This window comes from Phascolarctos cinereus, unplaced genomic scaffold (assembly GCF_003287225.1).
Source record: "Phascolarctos cinereus isolate Bilbo 61053 unplaced genomic scaffold, phaCin_HiC Scaffold_7;HRSCAF=346, whole genome shotgun sequence".
Taxonomy (NCBI): Eukaryota; Metazoa; Chordata; class Mammalia; order Diprotodontia; family Phascolarctidae; genus Phascolarctos; species Phascolarctos cinereus.
This window is the reverse complement of record NW_027556180.1, coordinates 90,411,482-90,439,187: the sequence shown is the minus strand read 5'-3', so window position 1 is coordinate 90,439,187 and position 27,706 is coordinate 90,411,482. Positions and strand designations below refer to the sequence as shown.

The 27,706-nt window shown below is 38.9% G+C and overlaps 1 protein-coding gene and 1 pseudogene across 3 annotated transcripts in view; both read right to left on the bottom strand.

Annotated features, from left to right (window-relative positions):
• The window catches only part of ENOX1 (ecto-NOX disulfide-thiol exchanger 1), a 677,866-nt gene that overhangs the window by 227,811 nt on the left and 422,349 nt on the right, over positions 1–27,706 (bottom strand). For all 3 annotated transcript variants that reach the window (XM_078147594.1, XM_020971657.2, XM_020971652.2), the window contains one exon: positions 26,346–26,483. In XM_078147594.1, coding sequence (XP_078003720.1) covers positions 26,346–26,483 — 138 coding nt within the window. The remainder of the gene's footprint in view (positions 1–26,345; positions 26,484–27,706) is intronic.
• On the bottom strand, positions 615–2,940 carry LOC110197585 (vacuolar protein sorting-associated protein 35 pseudogene; annotated as a pseudogene).

Below are 27,706 nucleotides of genomic sequence, written 5' to 3'. Positions count from 1 at the left end.
ATAGGTCCCTAGTAGATGTCCAAAAATGCAAAACACAAACTTCTGGTTTTAACCATGGTACTTTTAAACTCTCAAATATGAATTAATATACTCTAGTTTTAGTGCAAATATTACACATAGCCTTGTCCTGAATTTAATGAAAAGCTCAAACTGAATTTAACATACAATATCCCTCCCACCTCAAATCAAATCTCTTGTAAAAATCAAGATGACAAAAAGAGACAACACTAGTTACTTCCAGGTTAATGCTCTCTAGGACTGAATAAAATTACAGAAGCAACAACAGTGAAGAGAAACAGAAAGAAAAAACTAGTAGTTGAAAGAAGAGACTTGAAAAGCAGAGGAATTTTTTAAAAACAATTCAATCATGCTACTTGTGCTGATCAGACAGACATTTGATGACCCAACTTGAATACCTGTGAAATGAATTAATTTGTTATGGTCCTGAAGGTGAGTGTCTAGAGATGCTAATAAAATATATCACAGATAAGAGAAGAATAACCTAACTTGGCTTTTCTAAAAAACACAGTCTATTGGGGGGAGGGGAAGGAGAAATAATCTAACAATTTAAAAAATACTGTATGTAAATGTTAAGAAGTCTGCATTTCTTCTCTTTAAAGGATAAAACCTTCATAAATTGGCCCCTGAGACTAGTGATTCCCTCCTCAAGAGCAAATGCTCCAGGGTGTTGTGAAAATGTTTGTTAATCTGTTTCTTCACTGGACTCAAGATTTGGAAGTTCTTGCAAAACCTGAATTGTCACTGCATCATTTTCCTTTTCATAAAAATAGATATATCTGCTCAGAATTTATATAAAAGGTGAACTTGCAGTGAGGGAGTCCATACACTGATTTGCTATCTTCAGAGCTTTCTTTAGGCATTCCATTACTCTCTTGCCTCCATGAAGCTCTTCTCCACTCTTGTCTGTGTTTCTGCCAGAGAAGAAGAGATGGGCACACGTGCTCACAGCCTGACCCTGGTCTGGCTTTTCCAGCAGTTTGGAAGCCGCAAAGGCACACTGAGTACTTAAGGACTCACTGTTCCCTTCACTGAAGCACTTCATCCTCTCAAATAACCCAATGATCAAGGAGATGGCAGCCAGCTGGGCTTTAGAATCACTGATTTCATCTTCATCCAGAGAAAATGCCTGAGACCTAAATTCACATGTCACTGTTTCATGGTTTTCAAAACCAATTTCCCCAGAAGCTAGAGCCTTGAAGGAAAAGTAATAGAGGCAGCTCTGTCAATTCTGCTTTGATTAAAGCATTGATAGTCTAATGTGCAAATGAAAAAAAAATCTTCTGGCACTTCTTCTCCCACTTATCATCCACTTTGTAATTTTCGTTGTAGCGAAAACCCGGTTGATATGCTACAAATACCATGGGAGGGAGTATAAGTGAATATGTTAGTTCCCTCTGGCTCACAAATGTTTCCATGCCATGTTTAAAATCAAGAATTGATGATCAGGGTCATCTGACCTCAGAAGACAAATGAATCTTCCCACAAGGCTCTGCTCATCGGCAAAGTCTTCAGGGTCCTGGTCTTCCACAAGCTGAATCAACATTGATACCAGATGCATGACTGCATCCACTTGGTCTTGTGAGACAATTTCAGTGTCTTAATCCAGGACATTACTAAGCACATAACAAGTTATACTCCTTCTGGACTTATAGTTAAAATACTCAAAGAGAGGATAAAAATGTTTCAACTTCAAAAATGTTAAAATGTCGTCATAGGTATCTTCAACAGCCTTGCAAGCACCTTTGAAACTGTACCGCTGGTAGCAATAAGCTCTAGATTTAGCTTATTAAATATTTGCACCATAGTTTCTAACACTTGATCAACATTATCGACATGATCTGAATAGCACTTCATGGCAAGGCTGATGAGAGACACTTGCAAAGATACCACATCTTCCGACCTTGTCTGGACTGTATTATAGTGGTCACTTGCTGTGAAAATATGTCAAAAAGTTTACTATCTGCTGGGATCCCAGGTCTACCTTCACAGTGAGCAAATAAAGATAATCTATCAATTAAAGCAATGATTATGTTTTTCACATTTGCATTTTGGTGTAATTCAGCATAGGCTTGAAGAAAAGGGTTCAAGGTCAGTAGATGAAATTCATCAGGAAAGACCTGATTGATATACTCCACAAGATACTCTGCAGGTATGGCATCCCTGCAATTCACAACTTGTTCCAAGATACCAGTCAAAACAGTCTGTTTATATTGCTACACATTTACACCTTCCAGCTGACTGAGCCAACCAAATTTGTTCCCATCAGAAGTCTAAGTTCCTGTCTTTCCCTTCTCATTTCTCTCTATTCTGGCTAGGTCCTTGATGATGGATTCGCACCCAGGGATTGTTCATTTCTGAAATGGTTAGTCGTACAAAATCCATAGAATCACTGATGTCTCCAGTTGTTTCTTCACCTGTTGGCTCTCCTTCTTCTGGCAAAATGTTTCTGATATATTGAAAAAAGGTACTTTCGAAGAAATAGACCTCTTAAGAGAGGGCGTATACTGTGGCACATCTCTACCAAATCTTTCAAAATATATTTTCTGGACTGAGGAAATAACTTGACAAAACAACTCCCACTGTAATAAGTAGATAGAGTCTTGAGATAATATTTCCAGCATACTGTATAAGTTCATAGGGATCTGCTACTTTCCTTCCTCTGGCAAATTCATTTATCAAGCAGACCTCCAAATGGTGCAGTTCATCAGAAGTAGCCGTACAATGTTCATAGTAGTTCGTTGGTGGTAACACAGATGTTTGATGTTCACCAAGCATATTAGAGGCGTGCTTGAGAGGATCCACAAGCTCGGTCTTGTCTAGGCATAGTTTCATCTGGAATAACTGAGTCTTCACAGCCTGAAGAGCTTTATCTTGGAGCTTCTCCTGCTCGTCCTGCGGTGAGTGCTGCATTATAGGCATGGTGACTGCCTAGAGCCTGCAGCAAGCAGCACTAGCCTGTTTAGCCACATTTTCGTCATATCTGACTCTTTACGACCCCATTGGGGGTTTCTTCAGCAAAGATCCTGGAGTGGTTGGCCATTTCCTTCTCCAGCTCATTTTACAGAGGAGGAAACCGAGGGCTAATAGGGTGAAGGGACTTGCCCAGGGTTACACAGCTAGTAAGCATCTGAGTCCATATTTGAACTCAAGAAGATGAGTCTTCCTGATTCCAAGCCCAGCACTCTATCCATTGCATCACCTAGCTTCCTCACATCTGAATGTACGCCCCTAAAATTCTTTCCCTACTTTGTTAGGTTTCTAAAGCTTCCTCTTCATCTTGGAAGGAAAACAGTTGCCAAAGTGTCATACAGAATGGTTGATCCTTATGTTAATAATGATTTATATGCAAGCTAACCTGCAGTGGTTAACACTGCCTAGTCATATAGAAACAGCAAGAGGGAGAATCATCTGGAGTGAGAGAATGATGCGTGAAAATAAAGGGCAAGAGAAATAGACGCCCAAGATGCCAATGAGACGCTAGAAAAAATGTTAGGCTCCCCTTTTCATGAGAAAGCCACAAGTCTTGCTAATGTATCTGCTAGAACATAGTATTCAACGTGCTCAAGAAGGACTATCTATTTATTTACTCAAAGGCGACAGATCCCATGGTATTAATAACAAAGTCTTCCCCAGTGAGCCGCTGCTGTTGATGTTTATAGGGCTGCAATTACAGAAATAGGGAGCTTGGTGAAAAGGGAAATGACACCATCCACACCAGCAGGATCCCTTTTGATTATAAAGAATGAGAGGCAGATGGTGAAGATTCTTCACTGAAATAAACATAAGGAAGGCTGACATGTTGTTTTTGAGATCGACAGAGATGTATTCACACAAACAAATACATGTACATATACCATTATATATAAACACGTACATCCTTGGACATCCTCTATTCCCATCCCCTCATTTTACAAGATGCAGAAACCGAGGTCCCCAGAGGTTAAGTGACTTATCAAAGATCACATAATAAGTAAATAACAGAGCTGAGATTTGAGCCGAGGTCTCCTAATGGTAAATCAAGTGCTCTTCCAGAGAGACTGCACTGCTTCTACTTTCCAATGGCTCTGCTTGTGACTCAGAAGCAGAGTGGGCAGCGAGGCGATGCGGTGGAGAGAATGCCAGGCCTGGAGTCAGGAAGACTCATCTTCCTGAATTCAAATCCAGTCTCAGACATTTAGTAACTGTGTGACCCTAGGCAAGTCACATCACCCTGTTTGATTCAGTGTCCCTTTCTGTAAAATGAGCTGAAGAAGGAAATGGCAAACCACTCCAGGATCTTAGCTAAGAAAACCCCAAATGGGAGTCACAAAGAGTCAGATATGACTGAACAACAACAAAAATACCTCAGGAATCAGGAGACGCTCCTATGTCCCTGCTCTCTGTCTTGGTGGGATTACTAGAGCACTCTCCTCTGCATCCCCTGTCGGTGTGTCTATCTGAGGCACTCTCTATTATACTACCAACTGAAGGTACGCTACTGATATACTCAGCTGAGCTGCTATGTCCTATGATCCTAATAGGGATTTTTTTTGCCACCTTCCTCAGGTCTAGCAAGATTGCTATCTATTCCACCATAGAAATATGTGGAGAATGAGGGCAGCAGCCGATTTGAGCAGCCACTAGAAGATGACCTAAAATAATACAGCTTCTCAAGCACAAGTGGGCTTTTTTTGAAGAAAGGCTTCCAGGATAAATAAACACACCACTCAGATGATGAAACCAAGCTCCAGACTGTTGGGGAGTAGAGGCAGATGGAATTACCTACAAAAGGCAGTCAGAAATGAAGTAGAACTTTTTTAGCCAGGCCATGAAAGAAAACAGAAATTCTGCCAGAGACAAAATTTCTAAGAATAAGCAGGTCCTTTTCAGCTCTCATTAAGGATAGCCTTACCAAGGACTTGATATGGATAGAACAGGTGGCCAATCATGTGTTCTCTCAAGCCAACCAGCCCTCTAGAATGATCAAGGGCAGGCATCATAGTGGAGAGAAAGGAGCCTTGGACTTGCAGTCTGGAGATTGCAGTTTCTGGGCTCAGGGTATGATTCTATGATTTATTAGGTTAAGTACAGAAATGTCAAGACAGGCACAATCACCTGACCTAGCAGCTGCAGAGTATCACATGAAAATTATTGGCTTTATGCAGCAATTTTATTTGTTTCTTCCTTGTATGGAAGCATGTGTATGTATATAAGTTGACATAGAGTTGCTAAATTTACAGGGATTAAGCCTAACCCAGCTTTCTCACTGCTAACACCACAGACCAGGCCCTAGAAGAGCCCAAACTCTGGATACTGCTTCCTGACTGATGATTGCCTCTTCCAAAATACTATTTCAGGATAGCCGCAGACATTCCTCACTTCATTCCCTCCTATCTGGCTGCCTCCTAAACAGCCACCCCATCAATTCCTTGCTATCACCTATTAACCATTTCCTTTCTTTCCCTTGTCCTTCCCCAGCCCCCTCACCCTCCACTGCTCTGGAAACATGAACCATGATAAAATCAACTCAACTATTGTTCCTGGATGGGGTACATTAATCCATTCCCCTGTAGCCCCATCACCATTCCTGTAACCTCCTGGGCCAAAGTGCCCTTCCCTGGCCACCACTTCCCTATGTATGTCGTTTCTCCTATTAGAATCTCTTGAGGGAAGGGATTGTCTTCAATTCTGTATTTGTGATTCCAAGGCCTAACACATACTTGGCACTTAATGAATGATTTTTCATTTATATTACAAAAAAAAAACAACAACCCAGGAATGTTTAACTTTACAGCTTCATTTTTAATGTAACTGACAAGATACAAATCAACATTGCTGTTAAAGAATCTAGTTGTCTTTGTTTAACTCATTTGTTGATTGGAAATGGTTGAGGTTTTGTTCCAGTCCATTAAAGTTGTTTTGGGGGACTTAGCCTTTGCAAAAGAATCAGATTGACCAATAATGCTAAAATCAAGAGCCCTTTATTTGGCACATTTTAATTCACACAGCGGAAAATCTGAGATTTAAAAGGATAACCTGGGGAGGGGGTGCACAGTGCAGAAGGCAGGGTCAACAAGGGAAGGAGGATCTGTTGTCCATCCTAAGGACAGGGCAAAAGGAAGAAAGGGATTCACAGATGATTCTATGGAGAAACTCTTCCTTAGCTTTGGTGCACCTAGCTTCAATTCACCAGAGCCTCTTCCTAATGATGAGGTGAAGTGATTTGCCATTGGTTATCACGTGCATGGAGTGGAAGAGCAAAGGTTCCAAACAGGTCTTGGGCTAATTTTCTCTGTAGTATTTTAAGCAACAAGGTATGATCTACCTTCACTTCAATTTAAAAAAGAATATATTGAGTGCTTGTTATGTGCCAGACACAGCATTAGGCACAATGGAGATACAAAGACAAAAATTTTTTTTAAAAATCGTCCTTCAGAAACTTGTAAACTACTGGGTGAACACAATATATACAAAGGTAAAAGATTGTTTGGCCCCATTCAGACCTGTTTTTTCATTGGTGTAGGTAACTCCCTTTACTAATGCTGATCTATACATGTTTACAATTCATAGTCTTAGAAAATTGTCTGTGGTCTTGAGAGGTTAGGCAATGTCCAGGCTCTCATGGTCAGTAAGCATTAGAGCAGGTCTTCCTGACTCCAAGACCAGTTACAAATCTACCATGCCAGGATGCCTCCTATACAAAATATTTAAGGGGCCAATACAATGGGGTTTTAACAACTAGAGAGATCAGGAAAGGCCTTCTGTTTGAGGTAACACTTGGGCTGTGTTTTTACGTGAATTAATTTGTACTCCTCAAATATAGGATGTGTTTCAGACTACATTGCTCATTCCTGTCCTTATTTAAGAGTCCATAGTCCCTATAAATTTCTATTTTAGCTATAAGTTCTTCCTTTTTTTGGTCTCAGTTCTATCATAGATGCTTCTCTTATTGCTTCTACTATTTAACAGAGAAGAGGTAAATTCACTTTGGGCAATAAGAAATTAACTAGTCAATCACATAGAAGCTCTTTCAGATAATAGCGCAGCATTTAAAGGCATAAAATAAATAACTCTACCCACTCTTCTCTTGTTCAGCCTTAGGCAAACCTATATCTAGACAATGTCTACTTTGATCACTTTGATGAACTACTTTCATCATCATTAAATATTCTTCTTCCTCTTGCCATCATCTGGGGGTGCCCAATAGACTCTCCTTCCCTTTGACCACTTCTTTGATTAAAGGAAAATACTGAGTCTTAGCTCAGGAAATCTCAATATTCATAGGGTCCTTATCCTAACGACCTTCCATGCTACCTTTGACCCTGCTCTGCTTATTTAGAACCGCTCCAGAATTTTCTTGGATTCAATTTGAACTATTTACTTCAGATCTGGAACTATACCCTAAAATATAACCTACTGTCCATCAAAAATATACATGTTTTTAGGGTCTCTTTTTTTTCCACCAAACACTTTAAAAATCACAACTAAAATCACTTCTTATACTACAGTTAAAAATCACAAAGTCATATGTCAGTCTTATGACCCTTTATTATAAATGAACTCCAAAATGTTATTGATTTTCACACTCTGAAATTCACTCTAACTTGACTCTATTTGGAATTTTACAAAGAATTCTAAAGATAGCAATGTATCTGTAAGCTTTTTGTTCTGCAAATGTGTGATAATGGACTCTGGCCAGATGTAATGAAATTCTGACCAGGTATTGGAGTTCATATGTCAAAACAGGAGCTAATTTTAACCTTAACTAGAGGAGAGATTTTAGAAGCTCCCACAAGAAATGTCATATGAGAAGATTTGCTGGATTTGGAAAGAGGAGAAGGGAATCACTAAGTACTAAAGTCATTGCAAGATAATATTACTATAACTGATAAGAGGGATCTACTGGATGTTGTATACAAAGCTTTTAACAGCACTTGGCAATGTTTTATAGCAGGAATTAATGGACTAAAAATCATCAAAGAAGAGGTATGATAAAATATTGGATAATATTAAAGTAACTTAGGAGAAAGACACAAAAGCCAGCTGCAGAGGTTCTCTACGTGAAGTATTCTTGAGATTAATAATAAAAGCAATATGAATGACACAGGTAGGCAAATACTTAGTGAAAACAACAGACTTGGAAGGTAAATGAAAGTCTGAATGAATAATGAAGATGAAGACTGCCAGGATTATGTGAATTGGGGTCATTTAAGGGACTTGAACCCGATCAAGGGCAGATTCAAACTACTATAGAAGAAAGGAAGATACTTTGCTTATAGCAAAAGACTAATCTTGCTAACTGGTATAATCAGCCAGAATGCTAAATAGGAGAAAGATTTTAAGCAGAAAAAATGCTTAAAGGGCAGAAGTCAAATTGAGATGAAAGACAATGAGGATTGAATGCAAAATAGCTTGTGGAAGAGAATAATATGAAATAAGCCTGGAAAGATACACTGGAGCCAGGCTGTCAAGCTGAGGAATTTGCATTTTATCCTCCTGGCAACAGGGTGAGGATTAGGGTTGGAGGCAGGATCCACCGAAGATTCTGGGGTTGGGAAGTAACATAGCCAGACCTGAGGTTTGAAAAAGTTATTTGTGCTAGATCAATTGGGAAAGTAGTTCACAGTCAAGGTGAAAGGTGATGAAGGACTGAACAAAGGTAATAACCATTTGAGACTTTGGTAACACTCTTGTCTCTTGGTTTTCCTATACATCTAAACACTTCTTTTTGTTGGTTTCTCTTTCATCTGCTAAGCAGAGGTGTCCTCTGAAATTCAATCTTGGTCCCTCTTTTCTTTTCTCAACATTTTTTGTCCTTGGTGATTTCAAGGACTCCTTCAGTTTCAATTATGATCTCTATGAAGGTGACACTGAAGGCTATATATCCAGGTTTAGTCTTTTCTCTTGAATTCTAGCCTTGCATCTATAAGAGCAAGCTAGGCATCTTCACCCGGCTTTCCTCCTGGAATCTCAAGTGTAGCAAGCTGAAAACAGAACTCATCATTTTACCACCTCCCTCATCCCAAATTGCTTTTAATCAATTCAAACCTCTTTCTGTTGGTGGTACCCACATTCTTGCCACTTTTTCAGGTTCAAAATCCTGGAGTTATGTTAAACTCTTTTTTTTTTCCCTCTCCCATTCCTTATATACAAACAGTTGCTAAGTACTGTCAATTTTACCCCTTCAACATCTCTTACATCCATTCTCTCTTCTCTATGAACACTGGCACCATCCTTGTTCAAGTTCCTCATCACATCTCTTCTGGACTACTGTAATAGCCTCTTAATTGGTCATTCTGCCTTCAGTTGACTATTTCCTTAACTGTCCATTTTTTTTCACATAACTATCAAAATTATCTGACTTGACTATGTCATCACCCTGCTCAAAAATGATCCATGCCTCACTGCCATCTCTAAGAAAAAAACATAGACTCTTCAGCCTACCATGTAAGGCCCTCTACCTTGTTCCAATTACTCTTTCCAGTGGTTTCATTTCATGCTGCTCCCCTTCTAAAGTACATAATAATAGCTAACATTTACACAGCACTTGCTAGTCACCAAGCAGTGTGCTAAGCGCTTTACAATTATTATCTTATTTGATCCTGACAACAGCCCTGTGGGGTAGGTGTTATTATTTTCTCCATTTTACAGTTGAGAAAACGGACATAGACAGAAGTTAAGTGATTTGTCCAGGCGTCACAGAGCTAGTGTCTGAGGCTGCATTTGAACTGGAGTCTTCCTGGACACCAGGCCTAGGGCTCTATTCACTGTACCACTTAGCCGTCCTTCCAGCTAAACTGATTGCTTCTTGATTTCAACATGCCATTTAAAATAAAACAAAAATTCTGAACTTAAATATACACAAAAGCAGACATTTTGCTTGATTAAGCTTATTTGATAACAAAGATTTGATCTCCCTCAAGCACCCCCTTTCTTGTTCAACATGACATTTCCTGCCTTCATCTACCTAGCCTCTATTTTTTCCTCACAGAGACCTTTCAAAACTTTTTCCTTTCAGGCCTTAGCTCAGAAGCCACCGCTTCTACTTGGTTTTCCTGACTCTATCCCTTTGCCTTTAGACTGGTGGTAGAGAACCTGGGGCCTCAAGGCCACATGTGGCCTTCTAGGTCCTTGGGTTTGGCCTTTTGACTGAGTCCAAGTTTTATAGAACAAATCCTTTTATTAAGAGGATTTGTTCTGTGAAGTTTGGATTCAGTCTAAGGGCTGCATCTGAGGACCTAGAGGGCCACGTGTGGCCTCAAGGCCACAGGTTTCCCACCCCTGCCCTAACTGTTACCTTTTTCTACAGCACGCTGATTGCTCACTTGCTTCCATCATTCCTTATCTTTTCTTTGAGGAAGCTCCCCAGCATAAGGACCAATTTGTTTTTTATCTCCAATATCTAGCACAGGGGTGGGAAACCTGGGGCCCTGAGGCCACATGTGGCCCTCTAGGTCTTCAAGTGCAGCCCTTTGACTGAATCCAAACTACCACAATGCCTTGAATTTAGTAGATTTGGATAATTATTTGTTGAATTCAATTGAAGAATTCTATTGCCCCCTATACCTAGACTCTCTTCCTCTTCATCTCTACTCTTCACCTCCTTTAAGTGCCAGCTAAAATCTTACCTTCTACAGGAATCCTTTCCTACTCTTAACTCTTAGGAAGTCTTAACTTCCTTCTGTTGACTATTCCCTATTTATCCTATATATATAGCTCATTTGTACATAGTTGTTTGCATGTTGTCTCTTCCATTAGACTCTCAGTTCCTCAAGGGAAAGGTCTGTCTTTTGTCTTTCTTTACATCCCCAGCGCTTAGCATGGAGCACGTAGTTGGAATAAATGCTTATTGACAGGCTGACTGATGGAAGCATATGTGGCTATTCTCAAGAGAGGTTCTTACTAGACTTTGATCTGTAGCCACCACATATAGACTCCTAGAAGAATGCTAAATGAAGCAAAAACATAACAAAGGATCTTTAAGGTATTGAGTAGAATAATAATAACTGGCATTTGCATGGAGGTCTAAAGTTTACAAAATATTTTACATGTATCATCCCACTGGAACCTTTTGACAATACTGGGAGGTAGGTACTACAGCTATCATTCCCGCATTTTGACCAGGAGGAAACTAAGGCTTAAAGACCGACTTGTCCATAGTCACTCAGCTACTAAGTGTAGGAGGTGGTTTTTGAACCTACATCCTGCTGCCTCTAAGGACAGCACGCTGAGGTGGTATTTGACCATGGGCCTTCCTGACTACAAGTTCGGGACTTGATCCAATATACCACACTGCCTCTCCACACTAGTCTGGCATGTAATAAGCACCTGCCTGACAATTTAAAGATAGATAATAATGCTGTACTCGAAAATATCACTTGGCAGTGTTTGAAGCACCTTCACCTACATGATTCCATTTCTAACTCACAATGCTATGAGGCAGGCAGGGGAGTTATTATTATCCCTGTTTTATGGATGAGGAAAATGAAGCTCATATAAGTTATGACTTGCCCAAGGTAACATGCCTAATAAATGACGGAGCTAGTACTAGAATCTAAGGCTTCAGCTTTCTTGTCCAGGGTTCTTCCACAGTCAGTAGAATACTGTCTCTTCTCTGGCCTGAGGGCATAATTTGTAAGGGCAGAGCTCTTGCTGAGTTCAAATGAAGCACAATGAGTGTGAGCAGAACACTTTCCCCCTCCTCTCCTGAGAGAGAGACGGGAAGAGAAAGATCAGTAAAGTTCATCTTGATTCAGTAAATAATTGGAATGTAAGAGATCTAAATATTATGTCCATTGTCCAGATCTTCTTTCTACATGGAGGAGATCTATTATTCATAGAAATGACACGATAATGATAGTTATCTGCTTCAGAAGCTGTGAAGTTATTGAAGATTTTTTGCCTTCATTTTAAGTTGTGAAAGTAAAATCCCAAGTGAAGGAAGCATATTTATCTCCTTAGAGGATTTTTATTTATCCTCTACATAAATGTGTGTTTCTATATTTATATACATGCATGTGTATACAGGCACATAAATACCTATATATACATATGTGTATACACACATATATGAACATTTGTACATATATGTATACACATATGTATATAAAAGCTATATTTATTCCCAAAGAGGAAAATTATAAACTTGTTATCCACTTATTGGCTTATTCTTCCAAATTAACGGGAAGAACCTTTGGTCCTCGATTATTTCCTTTCCAAGCCTTAGAATGACGTTTGGTGGCACCTGTCCTGTGGTGAAGAACCTGTAGCCTCAAGGCCATATGTGGCTTTCTACTTCCTTGGGTGCGGCCCTTTGACTGAGTCCAAGTTTCACAGAACAAATCCTTTTATTAAGGGGTTTTGTTCTGTGAAGTTTGGATTCAGTCAAAGGGTCACACTTGAGGATCTAGAGGGCCACATGTGGCCTTGAGGCCACAGGTTCCCCACCCTTGCTTTCGCCAGTCTTGTGGGTTCAACATCCTAGCATCATTGTGTTAAACTCTTTTTTCTCTCATTCCGTACATACAGTTACCAAATACTATCAATTTTACCACCACAACATCTCTCGCATCCATTCTTTTTTCTCTGCTCACATTGGCATCCTCATAGAGACTCAGAATGAGGCAGAGGGTGACAGAGGCATGAAAGGGATGGGAAGTTCTCATGCTAGTTGCTGATTCATGGCAACAGTCTAAAAATTCACCACTGCCTTTGGAATCATATTGAGATCAACTCTGGAGCTAACTGCTGGGTATTTTACAAGGCCAGATCCAGCCTTCTTGTTTAAAAATATGCTAGTAGTACCAAAGAGAATGAACTGAGGCTAGCAAGGAAATCTAAGAACAACAAATAGGCTTGGGTGTTTTTTTTAAGTTATACTGAGGCAAAGATGAAAATCAAAGAATTATATTTAGAGACATGGTTGTGCTGCTCAGTTCAAAGCTTCTTTTGTTTCTTTTTTTTCCCCTCTCTCTTCCAAGAACAGTGATCTTAGGGCTGAAAAGGACAGGGAAAAAAAGGCCAACAAAAGGTTGATTTCTAAGATAAGTAAGGAGCTAGTAAGAGAGCACCTAACTGCCTTTGATGAGTTCAAAACACCAGGCTCAAAGGAACTACATCCTAGACTGTTGAAAGAACTTTGGGAATTGATTGCTAAGCCATTACTAGAGATCTGTGAAAGAGTGTAGAGAAAAGAAGTTTCACAGGACTGAAGAAGAACGGATTTCCAAAAAAAGAAAAAAAGAAGTCTGCAAACTATAAGCCAATGAGCTTTATTTAGAGCGCTAACTTAAAATGCATGGTTAGTGAGCATCAAAAAAAGGAAAAGTGATTTCAAAGACCCATTATGACGGATCAGGAGTAGCTCATGAGAGACTCACCTTATAATGGCCATTGTAGGGAAAAGGGAGAAGACTGGACTGCTCTGGGCTGAAAGATGGAGTAGTGGGATTCTACAGATATAGTTGACCTAGATTTTAAACATGTTACAGTTTTTCATCCTACAATTGTGAGCAGAATAAAGAAATATAAGCTAGACAATAGTATTGTTAGATGGCTTTGGGACTGGTTGGATTGACCCATAGTCAATGTCAACTTGGAAGAAGGTCTCTTCTTCTAGAGTACTCTAAGGAATTAATGTTTGGCCCTGTGATGCTGAACAGAATTAGAAAGAATGAAGACACAGGGATATGTTAATGAAATTTTTAGAAGATACAAAGCTAGGAAGGGTAGCTAACATATTAGATCACTGTCAGGGTCTCAAAATCTCTTGAAAGGCTAGAACATTGGATTGGACCTAACAAGCTGAACTTTAACAAAAATAAAGTCTTGCGTTCAACTTAAAAAAAAATCAACTTCACAAGTACAAGATGGGGAAGCCATGGAGAGATACAAATTTAAAAAGTATATGGAGGGGTTTCGGTGGACTGGAAAGTCAAAAATGAATATGAGGTGGCAGCCTTCCTTGGTTCCTTACATCCATATTTCTTATAGGAATCTATCTAAACTCCCTTCCTTTGCCATTATCATAGTTCATACTTACGTATATGCCTTTTGTCTCCTATAGATTACAAACTCCTTGGGGGAAGGGATTATGTTATCAATTTTTTGTATTCTAAATGTCTAACACAAAGCTTCATGTAGAGATGACAATAAATACTTGTTGAACTGCATTTAGAATGAATTACTGGAAAAAGATGTGACAGCTCAGAGTCTAAATAAGATCAACATACCAAAATATACCTTTTTTTAGAAGCGTTGATTATCAAAAAAAAAAAAAAGGCAAAAGCCCATCTAACTGATCATTTTCTCCCACAGGTAGGAAATTTAGGGTTAGTTCCTGAACCTCTTTAGGCCTCATATCTTTCCTCTGCAAAATGGATGGCTGGACTTGGTATCTAAGGTCCCTTCAAGGTGTAAATCAGTCCTGTGATCACTCATAACTTTGGTAGTAAGATATTGTTATAATCATCATGGAAAATGTATTCGAAGTTCAACTATGTCACTGAATGTGGAAAGTCCCAGACAGCTCAATTTTAATTTTTGACTATATTCTATTTTTGAAAATGACCCCAAAAGCTGTCTTTCTACTTGACGCGGTGAAAATTCCCTCTTCCTGTGTGCCTTCTTTTTACCATCTGCGATAAGAGAATCAAGGTGTGACCTCAACTTCGAGGATTTCTAAAACCCTGGAGTGATTCAATAATAAAACTGTCAGATACAGGGGAGGACTGTCTGGCCACTATGCTGAAATGAAGAAAAAGGGAAATGGTACAGAAAATTACAGAAAAGATTGAAAAATGAACTTCAGGTTGATTAAAAAAAGTTATTTTTATTGAGAATGTTATTTAGTTTCCATATTCCAATGTGATATATTTTCATTAGTTTTTCTACTTGTATATTAAAGTTATCACCTTTTTTCTTTAAAAAGGTTTTAAATTCTTTTCAGTTATGATGCTTGATAAACATAGGAGAAAGCTGAAATGATCAATAATCAAATGTCAAGTTGGAAGAAGGTCTCTTCTCCTAGAGTACTCTAAGGAATTGATGTTTGGCCCTGTGATGCTGAACAAAATTAGAAAGAATGAAGACACAGGGATATGTTAATGACATTTTTAGAAGATACAAGCTAGGAAGGATAGCTAACATATTCAGGAGAATCCAGCAGAAAGAGGGTTGGATTTGGAACTGGCTTGAACTTGCAGCTCTGACACTTGACTGTGTATTGTCCTTGGGCGATTCACTTAACTTGGTTAGATCTTAAGTGAATAGTTTGGACTAAATGATCCTTGACACCTCTTCCAGCTCTAAATCTATGATCGTGGATGATATGCTAGAAAGAAAGCCTTCTACTATATTAAAAATAAAACAAAATAAACCAGATACAAACTCATGCAAGAGAGGCAAGTGATGCCCAGTCTTGAGCAGCAAACAGTAGTGTGGCTGTCCTTCCCTGCCCATAAGCAGGGCCCTGGTGGGGAGAGGGGCAACCCTGGCTAAGACTAGGAAACTGATAAGTCTTTGAAGATATTTTATTTAATTGTTAAGCAACTACAAATAATTCATATAAAAAGATGTACCCCAAAAAGAAAAAAAAAACAAAACCAGTGATAAAAGGAAAAGAGCAGAAAAAGCAAAGTGTTCTATGCATTGCTTAGGGGCAGAAAGTTAATTTATTTTTCTCCAACAGAAACATCCCAACAATAATGGTGTCTCATCGCCATCTTGTTCTTCATTTAGCTTTAAGTAGAGGTAACATACTCCCAGATGGGATCGCTCTCCCAGACCTGCTTGCTGGGGCACCATCAGGGTAGACAGGCCTAAGGCTTGGCTAGAGATAATTACAGGCAGAAAGCTTTTCCAGGGGCTTATTTTTATTCTTTTGAAAGGAAAGAAGGAATAAGGTATACGATTTATACCATACTCCAGTGATTCCCATTTAGTGGTTTGTGAACCCCTTGGGGATTTATCATGATAGTGTAAGGAGTTTGAGTTAAAAAGTCTTTGATGGTAACTTAACTAGTAAATAATTGCCCAATTATGTTACAAATATATTTTTCTTCTGTTACAACAAGCATGTACATGTTTGAAGCATTATAGGTTTGTAAATTTTAATTTGGAGCTTATTGGGCTAAAGTTATCATTGTAGTTATTATAAGCACTTAATGAATAAATCTAAAAAAATATTATGAGTAGTATATTAAATTACCCTAAGGGTATCAATGCATTTTGTTATTGTTGTGTTTCATTATTGTTGCAGAACAAAAAACCGTTCTGCAAACCACTGCCATACTCGAGAGAAGGCTGTCTGAGCCACAAGACAGAGAGTAAGAAGAATTCAGTGGCAAAGGAAGTGATTAGAATTCAAAATGAGCCAGGGAAAAGTAAAAGAGGGCTTTGAGTGAGAAACAAATACCACATAGTTCATTAAAATTTGGCAGTATTTCATATTTTCTATGAAAGGTCAATGGGTTATCTCTTTTTTCAGTTTTGTTCGTTTGTTTGTTTTTCGGTCTTTGCTTGTATGTCTGTTGGTGTGGGCCTGAGAGTGAGGCAAAGCCTACCTTTCATTTTATTTTAACACACAATAATTCCTAAGTAGCCACAAATACAGTTTTCTGAAGGATGTTTATGTTAGTTCAGTTGGCTGGAGTTTGACTCCAACGTTAGGTTAAGAGTCAAGGCTTCCAGCTAGTTACCTTCATACAGACAACCCTCTATCCATATGCACAACGTGGCATACCCAGATCCAAGCAGAACTTCATGAATGCATATCATCAGTCACACTAATAAGACCTCACACGAAACAGCACTTCACAGTGTTTTTCTCACAACATTCTCCAGGAGCTGTCGTAATCTCTATTATACAGTTGAGGAAATAAGGACTCAATTAAGGTTAGGTGTCTCAGCCACTTGCTAGCTGTGTGACCCTGGACAAAGTCATTCAACCTCCTTCTGCCTCAGTTTCTTCATCTGTAAAATGAAGATGCTAATAGCACTTACCCCCCAGGATTGTTGTGAGAATTAAATAAGGTGATTATAAAGCACTTAGTACAGCTCCTGGCACATAGTGAATGCTACGTAAATTTTAGCTTTTATTATTTTTATTATTATTATTGAGACTTGCCCAATGTCACACAATTAGTAAATACTGAAAAACTAGCATTCAAAGTCAGGTCTCTGTGGACCATAAGTCTATTATACTATTTTGCCTCTTGTCTATATTATACTTATTCTGTTTCTTGTTCATTCTACTATTCCACTATATTGTTCTGTCTCTTGTCTTACAACAAACTTATTGCTAGTAGTATCTTGGGATTTTGGACTTGGAACCAATTGACAGATGAAACTGATGCCCAGAGAGATTTGGCTAAAGGTCCTAAAACATGTAAAAAAGCAGACCCAAGATGTGAACTCCCCTCTTGATTCCAAATGGTAGGGATTCTAGTATATTGGCTAGCAACATAGCCTTAGGTGGGTCACTTATTTCTCAGTCTTAACTTTATTTTCATCTGCAAATCAGGGACAATGATAACGCCTACTTTATAGGATTGTGGTTGGGGTCAGTTAAAAGAATGCATGTGCAGTGTTTCGCAAACGTGAAAGCATTAATGAATGTCATTGTTTTTGCTGTTGTTGTTGTTATTATACCCTACTCTCCACTAGAGAAAATGGATTGTAAACACCCATGATATGATGGCAGGAGTGCTGGTCATGAAGATCTGGGTCCTGGGATTGGCTTTGCTACTGAGGAAGGCAGGAGTGCTGGTCATGAAGATCTGGGTCCTGGGATTGGCTTTGCCACTGAGGAAGTCACTTACCTTTCTGAACCTCAGTTTCTTTATATGTAAGATGGGAAGGTTAGGTTCTAGATATCAAGGAAGATAACACATAGGCACATTACAAACACTGAGAAATCACAGATCTTTCTCATGAGACTTTCTGCACATGGAAGGTATTCCTATCCAAACGCATTTCAGACTCCAAAATTCTGATTTCTACCGATAAGGTGGCAATAGTGTCATCTTCATAAAGTACGTTGTAGTATATAATCAGTGCTTGAAAATTTCATGGGAAATCCTGTTTTAAAGTTCTTACTAATATAAATAAAGCCTGTAATCATTTATTAAGCAACTACAATTGCCTGGCACTGTACTAAGGACTGGGGATACAAAAAAGAGGCTCACCCTTCACATTTTTAATTTCCTTTTATTTCTCTATGTTATAACTATGGGTAAGTAACTTTACCTCTGAACCTCAGACAAGTTTCCAAGACTAGCCATTGTAAAAGGCTTGCTATCTGCATCAGAGGAGGGAAGTTCCCACACAGGATTATTCACAGTGCCAAAATCATAGGTTCTTGAGAGGCATGATATCCAGTTGGAACATTGAGAGGGAAGTATGGAAAAGTATGAAAAAGCAAGGAAGTAGGATGGGGGACGGCATTTTCAATTATACATGTGTCAGGTTTTTTAATATTGCAGTTAATTTTATTTTCAGAATTACAAATTCTCAGATCACACAAAACTGTATTAGAATGTAAGGTCCTTCAGGGAAGAGATTGCTTTATATTTTTCTTTCTATCATCAATACCTAGCAATGTCTAAGATATAGTGCACTCTTAATAAATGCTTACTGACTGACTGATTGATTGAAATGAACAGAAACATGCCTCAGACTAATTGGAAGCAGATTTGTACATTACACTCACCTCTGTTCTCCTTTCCTGGTACTTTAATTGAGGACTAATTGTACTTGTCAACTCCCACTACATATGAATATGTAGTATAAATGAATGAATATGGTGAATGTGGTGAATATGGCCAAGCATGAAGTCAAGAAGACCTGTGTTCAAATCTAGCCTCAGACACTATTTATGTGACCCTGAGCAACTCATTTAACCCTGTCTGCCTCAGTTTCCTTATCTGTAAAATGAGCTGGAGAAAGAAATAGCAAACCACTCCAGTATCTCTGCCAAGAAAACCCCAAATAGGGTCACAAAGAGTCAGATACAAGTGAAACAACTGAATGACAACAAAGCTACCATCTTTAGAAATGTGCAGAAGGCCCAAGCCATCCCCTGCAATCTCCCTTATGTGGAGGGGCATCTGAGTGTCCAGCTTCCAGACTGTATCCTCTTCATCTCTGACCTCAATTATTACCTACTGCAGCAGATGCACTGGGGACAATGTGTCTGATGACAAAGGCAATGAGGCTAAGCCACATTTCTCATTCCCTTTGGCTATTCCTTTCTCCTTCTATAATCTAGGCGTGATTTCTCAAAGGCTTCAAAGATTAAAGTCCTCCTTGTGTGAATCCTCCTTGACTAAGGCTTGTAGGACAGAATGTATGATTAACTCAGCAGGGGCTCTCGGGGTCAATAAACACACACACGCACACACACACACACACACACACACACACACGCACGCAGACGCGCACACAGAGCAAAACCAAAACAAAACAAGGCAAGCAAACAAAAAAAACAATCCACCCATGGCTACCTTAATGACCAAGATTTCCATACTGCTGGTTCCTAACGCAGTGCATAGGATAGGTTATGGACAATCTCTCCCTTTTTTTCTATGTTGATTACTTTGTCAAGGTGTTGGCTTTATAAGCACAATTTTAGCATTCACTTCTTAGATTCTTGCTTTCAGAATTCTTCTTTCAATTATTCAAATTTTTTGGTTAGCTGAATTGCTCAATGTGGTCTATCTTACCATCTACATTTTACAGATAAAATGTCTGAGGCCCAGAAATTTTTTTCAAAACCAAGAACGGAGCCCAAGGCTCCCTGATTTTCAGTCCAGTTGTCTTTTCCACTATTTCACCCTATTTAACTCCATTTCTGTTAGCCTTTCAAAGTCTCCTCTGGTTGACATACACCTTGGACTTCTTCCATTTTTTTATCAAATTTCTCCAGAATTCCTTATCAATTGGTTAGAGCACTGGATATGGAGCTGGAAAAAAGCTTGAAGGTCATCTAATCCAACCCAATCAATTTAGAAATGAGAAACAGGCTCAAAGAGGCTGCGACTTCCTCAGAGTCACACAGATAAAAATAAGCCAAAATCAGGGTCTGTGCATAGAATCTGGAGAAAGATGAAATCCCAGTTCAGTGCCATTATATATTCCAAGACAGAGAGATATCCTTGAAAAATAGTCTCTAGTGAGACTGAGTAAATGACTGAGTTGAATTAACTCTTCATGCTCTAAGGTGCTTGCTACCCAGCTTGCTTAACTTTTTAAATTAGACAGTGTGGAAAGAATACAGTGGAAAGTACACCGAACTTGGAATCAGAAGACCTGGGCTCAAGTCCCAGTTCAACTTTTTACTGAGCTGTATTGACCTGTCTGGACTTTGGCATTTCTTCATCTGAAAAACAGGGGTGATAATGCATTCACTACCAACTCAGTTCTCAGTGTTGTGAGAATCATATGAGATAATGTTCAGCAAAGTTCAGTTGAATTCAATGGAAATTTCAACCAATCATTCCACAGAACTTTCTCAAGCATTTACTGTATTTGAGGCACTGTGCCAGACGTGCACAAAAATTAAAGACAAAAAAAATTAAACTTTTCTTGCTTCCAAGTTTCTTTATTCTACGAAGGGTGGGGAATGGATACTGTGTGCTCTTTGTTGTTTAGTCGATCAGGCATGTCTGACTCTTCATGACCCCATTCGAGTCTTATTTATTTTATTGCTTTGGGCATGCACAGCAAAGGTTGTCTGATCCACATGAACAGGCTTGGCCACTTACAAAAGCTGATTCTTCCTCTTGTCATGTTGCCTATGTCCAAAGGATACCTCTTTTACTCTTTTTCTTGCTACATTTTCTCCTCCTTTCCCTCTCTTCCCTCCTCCCCCACTTCTGAGAGTTCATAACAATGAAGGTGCTTTTTAAGCAGGACGTCAGAGGCAAAAAAAGGTCTGACGTTTCTGCTGGGAAGCCGTATAGGTCTTATGTTACAGTGGAGTTATATTCAACTGAAATCCTGTTAGTTCTGTATTTCCTTGCTTCCAATTCTGCTCTTTTACTTGATTGGATTTATGCAATGAGCCTAATTCATCTTCTCTGTTTTCATGATTAAAAAGCTCCATTTGGCTGCTACTTTCTGTGAGATTTCCCTTTTTTTTTTTGAACATTGAAACCTACCCCCCTTTACTGTATTTATGGCCCTGCTAAATCATATTCAGGGACTTGAAAGCCAGATAGCCATCACTAATTCATAGCAGTCTACCTGATACCACTAATCTCCTCCTGGGTATTCTCCAGATAGTAGAGTCTAGTATCTCTGGATTCCAAACTCTAAGCCTAGGAATCTTTGGGAAGAGCCCTCCACTTCAAAGAGAATTTCTAACCAAGATTAGAGTCACAAAGAATTAAATATTTAAATCCATTTTCTGGTATTCAACTTCATATAATAAAATTCTCCTCTGAAATCCAACCTAAAGTGAAAAAGTTCTAACTAATGATATTTATTTATTTTTCAAAGACAGTCCAAAGCCAGCACTGGCCCGTGGCAAAATGTGACAGAAATGCTGAGATGAGAGTCAGCAAGCAACAGCACAAAGCCCTGGATTTGGAACCAGAGCACAGGGTTCAAATCTCAGCTCTGAAACTTCATATCTATGTGACTTGAGGCATCTGGGGCTCAGTATTCTCATCTGTAAAATCTGGAAGTTGAAGTAGATCAGGGGTTCTTAATCTGAGGTCTGTGAACTTATGTGTGTTTTTTAAAAATATATTTTGATAATTCAATATCACTGATCTCATTTGCAATCCTATGTATTTTATTGTATGCATTTAAAAATATTATTCTGAGGAGAGGTTCATAGGCTTCCCCAGACTGCCTAATAGGTCTGTCACACAAAAAAGTTAAGAATCCCAAACTAGGTAATCACTAAAATTTAAATCTATGATCATATAAGGTTTATCTTTGGCCCTTCCATTTGTCCTCACCATTTCTCTTTGCCCCTTACTCTTGTACGGTATGTCCATACTCCAGCAGAAGCCCAAAGAGCTCTATTGCCTCTGCCTGTCTAGTTACCCAAGGAAGAAAGATTAGATTAACAAATCCTGAGGAAGGCAAATGAGACTGAATTATATGAAGGGGTGTGTTTGTGAGAGGGTGAGAGAGAGAGAGAGAGACATATTTCAGAGGATCCTAGGAGACAAGTGATGCAATTCAGAGGAATGAATCAATAATGGTGAAATTTCTATGGTCAACAGGAGAAAAGCTTTTTAGCAGAGGGGCTTCCTATCATCAACATACCAAGCAGGCAGGCCACATAGCCAGAAAATAGGTCCTATCTAAATACAATGAAAATCCATGCCTTGGAAGTAATTTGTTTTTTTTAAATATGCCATATTCTCTTCTCCTTGAACCCCTTACACGAGGGTTGTATTATTAAAGGGCATTCTTTTGGATAATTTTCAGCCTGACTGTATTATATGAATGCATGCATGTAACACGGAGAATCCATAATGCAAGAATGAGCTATTACAAGAACAGAAAATGCCAATGAATAACAAGTGGAAAGAAAGATATAGAGGCAGAGAAGACATAACACAATTATTAACAAGAGTCTCTCTTTACAAATGAAAGACTTTGACATTTGCCCAGACCAAAAATTCAATTTTATAGCACCAATAGATAAAAGATTAAATTGTGTATAGATAACATCAGACTGGTATTTAAAAGATTAGCCACGTTTAGAATTGATTAGTCACTGGTACCAAACTGCATCCATGATGATCTGACAGAGGAAAGACCAGAAAATGAAATCACCTTCACTGGTATTGTTTCACACCTGTGTGTATGCTTATAGACCTACATGTCTATATGTATGTGCATATACAGATGTGTATATCTATAGGCATATATATACACACATGTGTACTATGCATGCACATATTACATATGTATACATATACACATACATACGCACATGTGTGTATGCAAGACAATTTCAACAGGGAGAGAAGTGTCATTCCTATAGTTCACAATGCAGGACAAATACACAGGATATGACATAGCATTAAACAATTAAACATCTGTTAGAGAGGAGATGAGAAATTACAATTTATATTGTAAGACTAAAAGGTCAATATGGTAGAAACAATGTTTATGTGGGGCGGGAGAGAGGAAGGATTCACAGTACAATATAGAACCACAAAAAATTGATATTCTCCATCCCACAGTAAAGAAAGATAAACAAAGCTTCTCTTTATGCTTTTTTTAAAGAACTGATGAAGAATATCTTATAGCTTATGCCAAGCATTTCCATTGATGATGTCATCCATGGGCAGTAGCTATTCAAGGTCAAAAAGCCCCCCTTAAAGAACTTCACATTTGTCAAATACCATGCACTGAAAAGTATTACTCAGAAGCTCAATAACAGCTTTTGTTATTTTGAGGATGGCTTTCTAAAAATACTTTAAAATTCCCAGAACCATTCTTGAACATATTCAAAAAGAACCAGTTATGGTTGACTGTGTTTTCACTTGGGCTTCCATCAATGATTCAAGTAACAGAAGAAAATTGGGATGGTCTGGAAGGTATTTTTCTTGGACTAATAAAGACGTGATTGTTTCTCAGCAAGGACAATCCTTTGAGCAAATTCCTAAAAAGTAGTAGAGGATGTAAGCATCCCTCTATATAAGAGGTTCTTATCCTGGCGTCCCTGAACATCACATTAATGCATGCATGTATGCACACATGTCTAGGTATACACATGTATACCTATACATACACATATACATGTATTATATGTGTGTACATATATGCATATATATAAACTCTATTTTCCTTGTCAATTCTATGTATTTTATTTTATGTATTTAAAAGCATTATTCTGAAAAGAGATTCACCAGGCTTCACCAGACCGCCACAATGACACAAAAAAGGTTAAAAACCTTCTTCTATCCACCGTTATCAATCAGTCCCTGATTCATGAACTGGACAACTGAATATATCATGGGAGGTTGTGAATAAAAAGCAGCAACCTACCTCAAGAATTCTGGATCTATTCACAAAACTTATATGACCTTGCCTCAGCCAAAGTCATTGTGCAATAAAATCCTTAATTTGCCATAATATCTGTGATGAAACCCAGCTATAATCTTGTTATACTATAACATTCCTCCTATGGAAATAACTGTCCCTTTCTTTGTCATTACATCTAACATTTTATTTTTGAAAAGCCAATTAACAAGCTTAGGTGAGCTCTGGTTATATGGAAAGGGACCAAATATAGGCAATGCTAAAGAAAAAGGAATGTGAAAAGAATTCCATCCTGAGATTGTACAAGGATTTCCATTTTTTTAAACTTAAACAAATGTGGCTAGATGGCATCAAAGAAAGCAGGTTACATATAAAATACTTGGAGGTCCGGGAAATAATGAAAGAGCCAAGTCAGACCCCAAAAGGTTCAGAGACAGTTTAAGCAGTTTGGCTAATACAGGAGATAGAGAATGTAATTCACTGCAGACATGGTAAATCTTCTATAACGAGCAGGGCTGTAATTCTTTTCATGGTAAGTTGTTGGGAAAATCATAAATTGGTCATGGTTAAAACGTCAGAAGTCTCAGAACCATAGGAAAAAATAATGAATTGTTGAGGATATGGTTTACTCCAGAAGACACAAAGTATTCAGGGAACAGAGAGGGAGTAGGAGTGGTTGGGAAGATTAAAGTAATTTCCAACCTATTAATATTTCAATTAGGAGGCTGGAAAAATTTGGAGGGCAAAGAAGAAAATTTCCACTTACTAATTCAATGAAGGAAAGGTCTGGTGAGATTAAAGGGCCTAGGTAACATGTGGTCAGAGGGGACCCCCAACCATGGACATTTTCATTTGTAGATACTAGAACTGAGGAGAGAAGAAAGCTGTGGATTTACCTGCACCTTGGTAGTATACACAACACACACACACACACACACACACATCCTTAGATTATTTTGCAGATCAGACAAATGGTATTTTTTTTGTACTGCCACTAAGGACTATCTTTTGTACAGATTATGAGATGCTAACATGAATAAACTAATTTTCTTCTTCTCATCTTTCTTCCTTTCCTTTCTTTTTTTTTCTCTCTTTAATGCCTTTCTTGCCTCTCTTTTCTCATCTAATTTATCTTCTCTGAACATTATTTCACAGCATCAACTTAAAAAGGGAAATGCCCATTTTACAGATATCCCAAGCTATTAGAGAACTCTTTCCAAGGACCAATGCTCAAAAAAATAAAAAGAAAGAAAGAAATTTTTTCTTGAGTTCTATATCTCTCTGTTTTAAAATCACCCAAGCTGCATTCTCAGCTTAGAGTAAGGAGGCCTGCTGGTTGGTAATTTGATAATTCTTCACAGGGAACTGACCTCCTATCAGTATACAACACATTCCCTGGACATGTGCCTCCTTGTCACACCTGTCCTCACACAACATGAAAAGAACTAGACAAAGATCTCTGGCAACTTGAATAGTTCTGCTAGAGATGATTTCTGGGTTGGCGTGGCATAAGCAGTGGAGGGAGGGAGTACCCATATGCCTTTCAGATACAGTGAAACAGTGAAGCAACAGTTTTCTAAGTAGTAGTTTTGTCTATGCGAGGATGTGCAAAATCCTTAAGAGCATGAACCAGCTCCTTGAAGCACACATGGCACAAAGGACAGTCTTGGACATAACAAATATTCAGTAAATACTGGATGAATTGAATCAAGACTTTTTTTATACCAGTTCTATATCAGGAAAGAGAGATCCTGGCAGGGAACTTACTTTACCAATGTAAATGTGCACCTTTTCCAGAACAGAGAATGACTTGCCCAGGGTCACATGACCAATACTTGGCATTGGTAGACTCAAACCCAGATCTTCCCATCTCAGAGGTCAGCTTGGCATCCACTTATACCCTGCTGAATTCTTCCTCAACGGAAAATGTCTATAGCATCTTTATTCCAATACTCTTTACTGCAACTAACTTCAAAAAAAAAAGAGCTGTAACCATAGACAACTACAGACCCACAGCGGAAGGCTGACTAGGATGTAATGCAGCCATCGGAGATAGGAGGTGGGGGGATGGAAACTGAAGGCCTCTGTCTGAGAAACTACACAGATTGGGGCAGACCACCATAGTAATGAGATACATACAACATACCCATAAACCAAAAGACAGTCTCAGTGTTGTGGGGCCACTGTGCAGATGAGACCAATGATCAGGAAGGGGCTTCTTTTTTCTGCAGCCGTGTTTCCAGCTATTGGCAGTCCCCATCATCACCTCCTAAAACACCGGTGACGACACAAGAGATAATAAAGGCTTCTGCACTCCTACCTGCCCCAGGGCTTACCTGACACAAGCTGCTGCCCTGCTAGGCCCACTGGCACCATCCCCAAGTTATTCATGGCAGTTGCCCACGCTGTTGGATCGGTAACGGACATGTTCAGCTGTGTCGTATCTATTGCTATACTTCCCAAACCATCAGCTGCTGCAGGGGGGGAAAAACAATAACAACAAACAAATTATAAGTTGGAGTCAACAGGCAAGAATGTTTGTTTTAAAGGAAATGATGTTTCCAGAGATGTGAGGCTTCATTTACCACATCCCCATACCACCAAAAAATAAAGCACTGTAATCTATAGCAACACTTTCCCCAGACATAAACAGAAAGAGTTTCTAAATGCGTTCTGAGAAGGAACTTAATGACATGTAGTTTATATTATACACAACAAGCTATTACCGTGGCACCCCTGGAAAAGAGGAGAAAAGCACTTTCTTCTTCTGGTGAAACAACATTAGTTAAGTTGCAGGGAAGCAGCCGTGTCGAAGCAAAAAAGTAAAATAAAGGAGCAGATTTGAAAGTCGGAAAACCCAAGTTTTCTTTCCAATATCTGCCACCTTGAGGAAATTGCTGCCCCTTTATGCTCCCCAGTGTCCTCATCTGTAAAATGGGGACACCAAAGCCAGTCCTCTATACACTGCATCGCTTCAGAGTGTTGCTAGGAGGACCAGGCAGGATAGGGCATATGAATTATTATGCTAAGAAAAGCAGAGATATTTTCTCTCTTTCTGAAGTTGACTCGATTATCAGACTAAAAATAAAGTCATTGGTTTACAGACATGTATTTTTGGAACGGGTGCTTCTCAGAGACTGAGAGTTTTACAAATAGTTATCAACACTAAAATTCTGTTCAGAATATTTCATTTGAATTGGTCCCGATGCCCTTTTTTACATTTTTTTTAAAGTCAATGCTCCCTCTTCTTCAAACTCAAGGGGGAACTCAAGTGTCTACATGAAGAGGAGTGGTCTCCAAACTCATCTTATACCTTTTATCAGGGTCGAGGAAGCAAGCAGAATTTTTCCACTGTGCGTTTGAAAAGCTACTGCTGTGGGTGCTCAATTTGGGTTAGGTTATAACTTCCCTGAGGGACCAATACCAGTTCCCAAAGTGGACAGGTTGCATTTTGGTACAACAATGAGTGAAGGTGAAATAGGGAGTGCTGTAGTATAATAGGTGTGGTTGTGTTGGAGACAAGTCAGATGACTGGGCATTGCAGGGGTTCAACTCATTCAACTCATCTGTATTGTATCTCATACCCTTTGAGGTCCTGTCACAACTTTCTTGAGGCTCTACCTTGGTCCCTCAGAGGTTCCAGCTTCTACTTTGGAGTCTACTGATCTAGAGCACCTGTGAGCTCAACTTCACAAAC